General features: G+C 37.6%; 2 protein-coding genes across 3 annotated transcripts; one reads left to right on the top strand and one right to left on the bottom strand.

Moving 5' to 3' along the window:
- Positions 1-7,345: 7,345 nt before the first annotated feature.
- On the top strand, positions 7,346-8,672 carry LOC306794284 (uncharacterized protein; the record flags this gene model as incomplete). The annotated part of the gene is made up of 4 exons (XM_079292323.1): positions 7,346-7,544; positions 7,717-7,810; positions 8,019-8,218; positions 8,485-8,672. The coding sequence occupies 4 exons, from the start codon at positions 7,346-7,348 to the stop codon at positions 8,670-8,672; spliced, it is 681 nt and encodes a 226-aa protein (XP_079148449.1).
- Positions 8,673-9,066: 394 nt separating this feature from the next.
- Positions 9,067-11,496, bottom strand: LOC306794514 (uncharacterized protein). 2 transcript variants are annotated; one of them, XM_079292620.1, is made up of 6 exons: positions 11,235-11,496; positions 11,032-11,160; positions 10,511-10,704; positions 10,150-10,297; positions 9,550-9,754; positions 9,067-9,430 (listed from the first exon to the last, which is right to left on the bottom strand). In XM_079292620.1, exons 1-6 carry the CDS (start codon positions 11,445-11,447, stop codon positions 9,108-9,110), a joined length of 1,212 nt encoding a protein of 403 aa, XP_079148746.1. In that variant the 5' UTR covers positions 11,448-11,496; the 3' UTR covers positions 9,067-9,107. The 2 variants fall into 2 exon arrangements, with proteins under 2 accessions (XP_079148746.1, XP_079148747.1); XM_079292621.1 differs by lacking the exon at positions 11,032-11,160.
- Positions 11,497-12,406: the final 910 nt, after the last annotated feature.

Below are 12,406 nucleotides of genomic sequence, written 5' to 3' on the forward strand. Positions count from 1 at the left end.
ATAGTTTCTCAGTTCGTTGGGAGATTAAGGTATTAAGAGCAGCCCTCACAACAGACATTTTTTCGTAGTTTTCTTTATTTGGATGCCGTTTATGCATCTGTTCACAACTTAGTAATTCTGCCTCTATGTTTTTCTGTTCAGATATAATTTTCTTCTTTTTTTCTGCTACAAAATGAAATAATTAGCCCTCTCAAATATACTTTAGTGGTTTCCCAGAGTATGGATGGATTTACAGAACCGTTGTCGTTCATTTCCAAGAACACAGAAAGCTCTTTCCTCATGTAATCGCAGAATTCTGGGTCTGATAAAATGGCTTTATTGCATTGCCAGTTATAGGTGAATACCGGGCTTTGCAAAGTTAAAATGAGACTAATTGGGGCATGGTCTGATATCAGTGGCGGGCTGTGCATTTTATACCTGGGCCTTCACTGCTGTCCTGCAGCTGAAAAACAGCTACGGTCATTATTTATTTCGTGTAAAAATGAAGCTCTCACCTATCTGCAGAGAATACGCCGGGAGTGCGTCTCCTCTCTGCTCTGACTGCAGCTGGGACTGCTGAGCGAGTTACCGCCTGTGAGTGCTTTGGGGCGGCGGAGGGGCAGCACCCGCTGCTTGCTCGTTCACAACAGTAACTGTAGAACGGTAGTCCTTTAACCTCACAAAAGTCTCCAATAACACCAGAACAAGTCGCTAGATTTGCCACTAGTAGCTTTGACGATGAGGGTTTAGAAAGTCGCCAGATTTAGCGAGAAATTCGCTAAGTTGCCAGCACTGGCACCAGATAAATATGTCTCGAGAGCAACACTGGACGTAACAATGGCCACTATCACATATTAAACCAAACAAAAATCCAATCTTCATAAAAAACAAGTTGTACAAATAATAATATATAAACAAGCATCTGAAAGCTACTGCAGATGTAAAAACAAACGCATTTAACTTACCAGAGCTGCTGTTCACTATTTAGCTGCTGTTCCTCCTTTCTTTGTTAATAAAGAGTTTAATCTCAGTTGTTCAGTACATCCGTGCGTTTTAGTTCCAGTAAGAAGTCCTTCTCGATTCATGGACGTCAGTGAAGATAGTCGAGTCTCCCCAGTTGTATTTCTTGAATACGTTTTAATGGTTTGAGGGCTGAAAATGTTCTGTCAACAGAGGCAGCAGATATTGGGATTGTCACCGCCCAACATGTCAGGCTAGCCCACTGACCAATCACGTACTTGTAGGCCCGCTAGCAGGCTCTGGCACGTCAAAGAATGCAGCCAACATGTCAAACTAAAGATCTGATTGGTTGAAGACTATGACAATCAACAATATCATCCCCATTCACTTAAACTGCAAAGGGATTCACTTGTGAGTCTGCAGGCCTGGGGCCTCTCTTCTTACCTAGAGACACAGAGGTGAGATCTGATTGGATAAAAGCTCTACTTAAAACAAGCTGCACTGGAAGCAGAGCAACTGAGGAAGACAGTAGCTTTGCAATGAGAAAATAAGATAATGAGAAAAATATTTGGTAGCACTTTATAATAACTATACACCATGAAGCATTAGTTAAGTATGAGTAAACACTTAATTCATCATTTATAAAGCATTGTTCCCACATTAATAATTAATTAGTATGCAGTTCATAACAACAGTTGTAAATGTTTCATTCTTGATCAATAAGCCTGTCCATTATGTGTTTCATTATTGTGTTTTCATACTTTATAAATGATGGATTCCACATTTGTAAATTAAGTATTATATATTTTACAAACCAATTAAGGAGTTGTAGATGATTAATAAGATAATTTATAAAGTGTTAGTAAATTATTAATAACTTATTTAGATGTACATTATTCATGCATTTATATATATAATGGTTAGGGACTGTTAATATATGCTTTATAAACGCATATTAATACTGCAATTCATGATTAATTCATGATTTATTAAGGTAGTTATTACTCGTTAGTAAAGTGTTTTATGTGACCTCATCTAAAGTGAGGACTATTTATGCCTTATAAAGCATTTATTAAGTATTTTGTGTGACCTCATCTGAAGCGAGGACTATTTATGCCTTACAAAGCATTTATAAATGACATTGAAAGGCCAGCAGTGCCTCAAAACACAGTTTTTGAACAGAACAGGCAAATCGACACAACATAAAGTGATCAAAAACATATTAATATTTATTGCAAGATGCAAACAATATACTGTTAAATACAAACCTCTCATCCATTAACCAGGAGCTTTGCATATTAGTTTACATTTACTTATTTAATTATTCATTTCATACCAATCATATCGATCTCCTTCACATCCACTCCACATATAACAGCTAGCCATCTGTCACCTGGATTGCTCTATTTACAACGGACGGACGTGGAGATCGATATGCTTACCCGGTAGTTAAAATGAACAATTAAATAAGTAAATGCTCCTGGTTAGGTCCAGTTGTATATTTACAAACGTTGTATATGCAGCCATGTTCTCCTGAAGGAGAGTTTCTTACATAAATTAATGGATGAGAGGTTTGTATTTAACAGTATATTGTTTGCATCTTGCAATAAATATGAATATGTTTTTGATCACTTTGTGTTGTCTATTTGCCTGGGTTTGGGTTTTAGAAATCTTCTTTAGAAAATTTAGCCTCTGGAGTTCTATCTAAATTAGTATTTAAGATGTAGTTCCAGTCTCCACCAATGATGATATTTAGAGATTTATAGGTGGTCGTCAATTCAGCAAGCCTGGTAAAAAAGTTTGGTGGTGAGTTAGGTGGGGCATAGACATTCAAAATAACAATATTTTCTCCATATAGAATTAATACATAGCACCCGTTTGGGTCAGACTTCACGGTCTCAATGACAAAAGGTAATGGTTTCCTAATAATAATCGCCACTCCTCTACTTCTGGTGGAATAAGATGCAGAATACACCTGACCTACCCAGTCTTTTTTAAGTTTCCAGCTGTGGATTCTCAATTCTTCAGATCTTGGCATTATGCATTATGAATATATAGTTGAGGGAAAAGTAATTTGCTGAGCTGTTATTAATTCCATGTTGGTCGGTTTATCGTAAATAGACCGCGTATTGACCCTTAGAGGCATAAGTGGAAGATGATGATATAAATCATAATATAAACAAAATGAAAAATCAACGAAAATACAAAACATGAAACACAACATATTCCCCTTGCCCTCCCTAAAGCTCCAACTTGTGGAGTTTCCAGATGACCTCCTACCTCTCACTCTGGCATACTCCATGTGAAGCATACCCCCAACCTTCATGCGGCTATTTGTCAGTTCCTAGTTTCTTTAGTAACAAATCAGTATTACCGACTAAATCTGTTCTCAGTCTTAACCGTAAAGGAAAACAAAAACGAAAGCACACAAAGAAAAACAAATGGAAAAGAATATTACATACTGGCTTTCAGTTAGTCCTCTCATATTTATCGTATTCAGTGGCCAATTAACAACCCTTTTTTTTTTACAAAGTTATGTCCCACATATGCGCACACACATTATGTTTGCGTATGTAGGCCTATAGGTTCTCATTTATTTTTGCTGCATTTAAATATACAGTGTGTTGCTCTTTACCCTCAGCATCAGATGCTATGTGTTTCTATTTCTAGAAATCGAAAAAGAAAGTAAAGAAAATAAATTAAAGAGGGAGGGATATAATTAGGAGTTAATCGTCTACTTATCCATAAGTTTGCTGGTTCACATATGGCTTGAAGTTAATTTTGAGAGCGACGTCTTTCCACCTCCTTCATAAAGTCCTCTGCATCCTTGGGATTGCGAAACAGTCGCGGCTTTTCTTCTCCACATTTGATGCGGAAAACGGAGGGATATAGACGTGAGTATTCCATGTTCATATCCCGAAGTTTCTTTTTTATGTGGTCAAACTCACGCCGCTGCTTCAAGAGCTCTGCACTGTAGTCGGGGTAGAAGTGGATCTGGTATTGTTGATGAGGAGCTCGCCCTTTTGTCTGGAAAGGCGAAGAGTTTTCACTTTATCCTGGAAACTCAGGAAGCTTACCAGGATTGGCCTTGGACCAGTTGAGCGTGTGTTGTCGTTTCTCTGTGTGGGGCTGCGGTGAGCTCTCTCAATTACCGGGGGATTCGGAAAATGTTCCTGGCCGAAGAGGTGTAGGATCAGCTGCTGCACAAACCCAATGGCGTCCCGGCCTTCTGCCTTTTCTGGAACTTTAACGATACGAATGTTGGAGCGTCTGCTGTAATTCTCCATTGAGTCCGCCTTCTGTTTCAGGTAACTGTTTTCTTTTTCAATGTGACTGATGCGGGTTTTTAAGTCCTCGATGTTGTCTTCGTTGCATCTGACTCTCTGTTGTACTGCAGTGATTTGGTCACCCAGAATTTCTAGTTTGGTGTTTACCTTTCCCACCGCCCTATTAATGGTTTTAGTAGAATCATCAAGCCGTGATATTAAGTCAGATTTACACTGGCTGATTGCGTCCATTAGCGACTGATGGGAGACTTGGCTTTGGTCCGCCATAGTCTCGGTTTATATGTCGGAGGTTTCACCAGTAATCAGCTACTTGTGCAGTAGTTTAAAGGTAGTACATCCGTTGGTTTTAACTTTTTTTGTCGGCTACTTTAGCGGGTTATGTTAACAAATGACTCAGCCCATGCAGTGCGACTCAAGCACGTGCAACCATGACCCGGACTTTTGAGACTTTCAACCAATGAGAACAGGCCATACCTCTGTCTTCACCCTGGTTTTTTCATTTCTGAGCAGACAGCATCAAGAGTAAGTACAAATCTCATCCTCTCCCCTAATTGCATGTACATTTTATGAAATACTGTATCTAAATGGCTTATTTTGTGCTCATTGTTTGTTAACTAACTTATTTGACTGGTTTAAGTCGAAGTTGTGAACTAATTAAGAGTTTAAAAAGTTTATAACAGGACTCCACCATGTTACTCCATTTTGTTCATGTGCAGGGGAGTGACTCAGTGCTTATTATCCATTAATTAACGGATTTGACTGGTTTAAGTGTGATATAAGTCGAAGTTATGAACTACAACAACTCTTAAGAGTTTTAAAAGTTAATCACTCACATCTTCATGATTTTTAATGTAATGTAGGCCAATTATCCAAATGCCACCTTTGGTCCCTTCTTCCCCAAATAATGTCTCCATCACTTGTCGTCCATTTTGACTCCTTCCCCAAATAATATATCCCTCACTTGTCCTCCATCTTGTTATTTTGTCACTGGTAAAATGTCGTTAAAGTGTAGTTAAGTTATTCAAATTAATTCATTATTGAATTTTTTTGTTGTTTTTAATAAATATAGATTTTCTTTATTTAAAAAAAGATTTTAATATTATTATTTTTTTTATAAATACATTTTTTTACAAGTATTTTTTTTAAATAAGTATTTCTTTTATGTTTCTTTTTCCATATGAATTACGAGGGTGGCGATGGAGCGCCAAAAAAAATAGATGCACACATACACACACCACACATTTATTTGATTGTTCTTCTTATAATAATGTTAAATTGTGATTGTTCTGTTCTTTTTATCGGGTTGTCACGATACCAAAATTATGACTTCGATACGATACCTGCCATAAGTATCACGATACCCGATACTTATGATACGATACCAGAATTCGATACAATACCACAAATACGATACGATACTGGTATATTTATCTATAATAGTAATAAATAAAACATCTGTACGGTTCCCTTTTTTACCAGCTTGTTCCTGCCCAGCTTTTTGAACACTTAACAAATGGCATTAATATTAATGTTTAACCTCTTCGCATCTTTTGAGCCTCTCTCATATTTCCGCTGGCTTTCAAACACAGGCGGAAGGGAACTCTGTCTCTGTGTTGCTGCTGACTCTGCTGGCATCTGTCTGACTGTCTGCACACATGCACGCATGCACACACACATATGCATAATTATTAATCACCTTTAACTCATTTATGTTGATTTACTATAATCATTATTGCTTAGGGATGTGAATCCGTGTATGGTTCGTTCTTTCATTATTTCGTTTAAAAATAAAATCAAAAAAACTAATAATCGGTTTTGTTTTTTTGTTTTTCTGTTTTAAAACCAGAACAGAAAAACAAAATAACAGAAAATCAAAAAAACTACGTTTTTCTGTTTTGGAAATTAAAATGGGAAAACGAAAAATAAAATTAGGTCAAGGTTTGTTTTGTTTGTGTGATATTTTGATATTGAACGTGACCCGGAACCCCAGGGAATGCTGGGACGTCATAACCCTGGAAGAGCGGTGATGGCGAGTTACCTTTTGTTTCGGGGGAGTAGGCGGCTCGCTTTGAGAGCAGAGGATCTCACGGTAGAAAAAATCGCCATGGTTTTTCAGGTAAGGCATTTTTAATCAACATTATAGCTAACGTTACAGTCAAAGCTTCAGTTAAAAGTGGACCTCCTCGCCACCACCGCGTTCGCTGCCGGAGAGGGCCACTTTATTTAGTGTTTTAGATTGAGTAGGAAATCTCATTAGATTGAGATCTTTCAATGAACTGTTGCAGCATTCTTGAATCAGAGTCTATGGTTGACAAGTCCAAATTGTGCCACTGTTTAGGCCAAGTAAAATATTCAGAACACAATTATGACATTAACGTTCTCATGATAAACAATGTCAAAAACAACCACATCTGACAATATAATGTAATACTAATGTTAACACATAAAGCTAAATCGTTTCTTAAAGTTTTATAATAAGACCTGCTATGTTGTGTGTGTGTGTGTGTGTGTGTGTGTGTGTGTGTAAATTGCCATGGTTAATCTAAAGCTGTCATAAAGACATTGCAAACAACATCAACTGTGTAATAAATCTTACTTAGTGGACTGAAGGACACTTGATGACAACAGTCGTAACCATTCCTCATGTTTTTAAAAGGTGTACAGTCATAGTAATAACTGTGTCATGTAATTCTTATGCACATCATTTCAAAGTGTTTTCCAAAATGTTTATTTCAGGTCCGTGCAGACAGCATTTATTTAACCGACGACCACAACCAAGGCATACTCCCTGGACACGATGGTGTGTTCAAAATCACTGAGCTCCAAATCAGTGGCCACTATGAAATACATGGGGTGGACACCACTAATGAGGGCGCTTCCTGGCAAAATCCTGTGCACTTTGCATTTCGCCGCCCACACAGTGGTGGTGCATCTGCTTCCTCAGGATCTCTGCCTCAGCCTGCACCCAGAGCTACTGGACCAAAGATGATGCAAAGGTGAATACACTAAAAACGTTCATCATTACAAATTCTGTTTGATTGTAATGTCTGTAAGTACAACATAGTTTTGGAAAATGGTGTATTGCTTTGTAAATGGGCCTAAATGCTTTGTTTACATTTATGTTTAGGAATATCTTAATAGCAGAGGTGGTTGACGGTAAACCCGAAACCCGGAAGACAGTGGCCGTCAGGTTCACTGAGTTCGAGGCTTCGGTGGGCAGTATAAGGGCCAAAGTGGCTGAGGCCCTGGGCCAGGATGAGCCAATTGTGTTAATTGACAACCATGGCAATGAAATAATTGACTGTGAAGGAACGAGAGGTACAGACTAACATTTTACATTATAATTCAATGATGTCAGTTACATATTGAACATATTGAGACATCGGTGACCTTCAGTGTCTAAACTTCATATTCTTCATCATGTATACTTCATATCCAAAACAATTGTCCTGTGTTGTTAATAGATATTAATACCAATCCATCCATGCAGGTTCTGCATTCTGGAAACAGCATGCAAGAAAGATTTATGCCGTGCCAGAGGAACAGCTCCAGAGGCTACGGGGGAGTAAGAGAAGGAGAGAAAGGTATTTAAACATCCTAAATGCATGTCAACATAATGCCTGTGATAAATTACTTATCAAAGGTCACAGCTGATGTGCTGTGATTGGCCTGAGATAATTAATTTGGAAAGGATTCTTCAAATCTAGAACAGCTATTCTTCCGTAGTATGTTGTCAATGTTGTAATGTCCAGGTGAATACACACTTAACACTGTCTTTTGTTTATTTTTCAGTCGTCATGAGGACACAGAACTCCCTGAGGTCATTGATCAAATTGAGGAGGTCGTTCTCGCATCCCAGGGTCTACAGGAAGTCTCCAGGACCTTGAAACAACTTGTCCAGTTTGTGCAGGCCAACCCGCACACAACAGTTTGTCTCAACGACCATCAGGCTGCAGCTGTGAAGGCTGCCTTTGCCTGCATCATCTGTGGAGGTACTGTTCCTAGAGGTAGACCGTCTGTATTTGCTTTAAAATGTTCAGTGCTCTGTTAGTGTTAATTCAAATGTGTTATTTACAGGAGGGAAAACATTTTCTCTGTTGCATATTTTTTGTTTAAAGCAGCAACAAATGTTAAACATATGGTAAAGCAGAATTAATTTACTTATGCATTGTGAACATCTATTCAAGAGGATGTTGAAAAGATGTCAAATCATATGGAGGCAACATGAAATGGTAATTTCTTGACTTTGTCCATGCAGATCCTATGAAGGAGCCCATATTCAGCAGCTGCTGCAAAAGTCTCCTGGGTTGCTGTGCCTGTGTGGAGAAGTGGCTGGAAAGCCACACTTACTGCCCAAAGTGCAGAGATGTTGAGTTTCACGCCAACAAACAGTCAGTGGTGGGGCTGGACGATGCACTGGCTGCACTGCACACATTATTTCTTTGATCACACTAACAATTATTTCTATTAGTTTGTTTTCTGTTTCACAACTGTTTCAATGTTGTGATGTATTCAAATAGTTAATTCAATTGTGAGTATCTGCTCCTGTCAGTTTTATATGCATTTTAATTGTTCAAAATGCTTATTATTATTGCTTACAAGTATCTTTATTTGGAAGGATTTTTTATATTTTCATGCTTTACAAGCATTTTAATTTTGTTTTAAGAAATTATTTGCGTTTTGTACTTTATTTTTATATATTTTTTCTATTTTTATATATACTCCATTTTTATAGTAAGCTAAAAGGGTTTTATATGGTAACGTTCAAATTAACATTTACATTTACATTCAATAAAATGTTCTTGACATTTCTTAGAACTGTTTCAGTGTACATTTTTATTTTGACAAAAATAGTGGTCCACATGCAGTACACACATGCAGTCACACCATCAAAACATTTCCTACATGCCTTTCTGTCACATTCAGCAGGCAGAAAAGGGCTTCATTGAAAATCGTATAGTCACTGTTGACCACACTGTCAAAAATGACAGACAGATCAGGGTAGGCAATGGCAAAGTCCTCTTCTGCCCGGCTCCTGTCCTCCTCAGAGTGAAAAGGGTCCACACCGAACGTTGACTCCCTGCTGAGAGAGGATCCCAATTCCTGCTCATATCTGTCTGCAGCAACAGAAGCAGTGGGTAGCAGGTCCTCTGATATTTTGGCTGGGCATCCTCCTGCTGCAAAGCTGTTAGGTATTCCTCTGCCTGGTAAAAGTAAATAAGGATTTTTAAATTATATTGTTTACTGTTTTGTTTAAAACCATTTTTTTAAAAGCACAGGCTAACATTACTCATTCACAATATTTAGATGGACATTTGCATACCTGGAATCCTATGTGCATTCCATGACTCTACAACCCTTGTTAACCCAATTTGGCTGAGTGGGCACGTCAGGTTTGATACACAGAATTTCACAGTGCTGTCCTGCATATCTATGGCCTCCTGGTCAACCAGGTGCACCAAGGCCTGCTTTAGTGGGTAATTGACACGATTATTTATTTCTGGCCAGATCCGCTCCACCCTTAGATTCTGTTGTGAACACAAGATATGTTAGAAAAATAAGTGAGGAAGATCAAATGTTTATATTAGCTGGTAATTGCTCCGTATCTTAATTACTGTGATCAAAACTGCCAACAAATCCTGTCATATTCTGTTTCTAAACAACCTTCATATTCCATTTGGAAATCCATGAATGTGACACAGAAAACCATGCACTGTAGCCATATGAACTGATTTCACCAACAAATAACTTGTAAATGAAAGTACCAGCTAATGATACAGGTCATAATGAGACTGCTGTCTTTTAAATGGCATATGACTGCCCTATTTTATATCTTATAGACCTATGTATTAATGTCAATTGTTTTATCTTTATTATGTTCTTATTGGAGCCCTTCATTTTGAGTACAAACAGAAACATTTACCCTGGAAGATGTAGTCTGGACATAGGGTTGCCTGCTGAGGTTATGCCTGTGCCTGGAAAAGATTTCCTGAATGAAAAGGCACAAATAAAACTCCTTCCCATGGTCAACTCTCACTTGGTCCCACATCCCATTGGTAACCACTGCAGATCTGGAACAAATGAGTGTGTATGTTAATGTAACATGACTACTTGGTGTCACAGACATACATGGAAGAAGTCAAATACAGTACATTACATTGAATGAATTAAATGCATAGCAAGATCTGCTGAAAAAACATAAAAATTCAGTTTGATATGATGAGCCTTATAAAACAAAATTACATTAACACTAAATACATTTGCCTTGACATTATATCACTCACTTGTACACCTCCTCATAAATAATGAGATTGTTTTTTATGGGCATGGTAGCATTTGCAACAATTTTGCTGCTGTAGCCATCAACTGCCACCACATGAGTTACTCCAAACATGGCAAGCTTCTCGTTCTGATCCATGTGAATTTTGTGGCCCATATACTCTGCATGATAGGGGATGGGATTCAGATTACGAGCACCCTTTAAAAAAAGATAAACATAATTTAAAATGATTCATTCCTATGTGTAGTGCTGGATGATATGTTATCATAATGATGTGACATCAGTTGATAACTCTGAAATATAATTACAATTCTTCACACACACGCGTATGTATGTAATGTTAAGATAGTCATTACTAAACATGTCATGTACGGGAGTAGAAAGTAATATATTTCTCCATGAAATGTAACATTAGTGGAAAGGATCAAATACTCTTATAGTACAAGTATAGCAAAAGAATGTACGTAGTTACTTTCCACCACTGTTCATGTGTTTAGCATTTATATAACTCCCTACGTTACTTACATGTCGTCGCAAATCATGGTAAGGCTGGTGTACTTCTCGTAAGACTCTCCCAACCCTGTTTTCCCCGGCACGCACGCCGATTGAAGACAGGTATCCTGTCATAAATTTACGGCCATAGGATGGACCCGTCTAAAACAGATAGGTAAATGAATATTCTCCAACAGATAAAGATGCCATGCTCATTCAAGATTTTAATCACATACCCTGTATATTGAAGAAATCACAGCAGTTTCCAACTCAGTGTCGGAGACATGATTTCGTCTTCTTAGGTTGTGTGCCATGCAGAACCTCCTAACGGACATGACAGAGCACTGTGGAGCACCGAAACGCTGCAGAGCGGTGCTGATTTCATCATGTGTTTTCCCACTCTCAAAAAGTTGAGTTATTAAGCCAGAGTAGGGCTCAAGTGCGGCCATACCGTTCCTGGCCCGTTCGTTCCTCCACTTGTTGGCGCTTCCCAAGACTTTTGCCTGTTCTTCTTCGCGGGTGGAAATCAAAACAAATCCATAGTGTTTCCGGTTCCGGGTCACGTTCAATATCAAAATATCACACAAACAAAACAAACCTTCACCTAATTTTATTTTTCGTTTTCCCATTTTAATTTCCAAAACAGAAAAACGTCGTTTTTTTGATTTTCTGTTATTTCGTTTTTCTGTTCTGGTTTTAAAACAGAAAAACAAAAAAACAAAACCGATTATTAGTTTTTTTGATTTTATTTTTAAACAAAATAATGAAAGAACGAACCATACACGGATTGATGTGACTCTACCTGGAAACATTGTAGAGCCGACAAACCTCGCTGAAAGAGTACATATATTTCAAAGATTACTCTGGTATTAACTCTATGCTTGGCAAGATTGTATTAGTTCAGATTGTGTCAGTTGCTATTATAACATTTCAGACACACATTTCTACAATAATAACCACAATCTTTCTCCAACCTTAACCATAGCATACTTGTCATGGATAAAGCGAGTGGAAGACAAAAAACATCAGAATGCTTGCATTCAAATTATGCAATTTATCTACAGATTAATACAAATCTAAATCTGAGTTACACATACTATTCTGAGTTTTCTAAATTAAGTACAGATATAGATAAAGATATATCCTTTAAGTCAATGTGTTAAAAATAAATGTACAATATGAAGCATTACAAGAAAAAGAAATAAAGAAGAATATTGCATTTTTTTTAATTGATCAGTCTGGGTTAATTTTGGGAAGCCTTTTTCTGCCCCGCTGACTCCTTTCCAGCAGAGAAAGAAATGATCAAATAGAGAAATTACTGTGAAAAACATGAATTTCATTGTGTTCAGTTTTATATTATTAAATGTAGAATAATAATTTTAAAGACTGCATGTTGATCATGAAAATT

The sequence above is a fragment of the Melanostigma gelatinosum genome, assembly GCF_949748355.1.
Source record: "Melanostigma gelatinosum genome assembly, chromosome: 20".
Lineage (NCBI taxonomy): Eukaryota > Metazoa > Chordata > Actinopteri > Perciformes > Zoarcidae > Melanostigma > Melanostigma gelatinosum.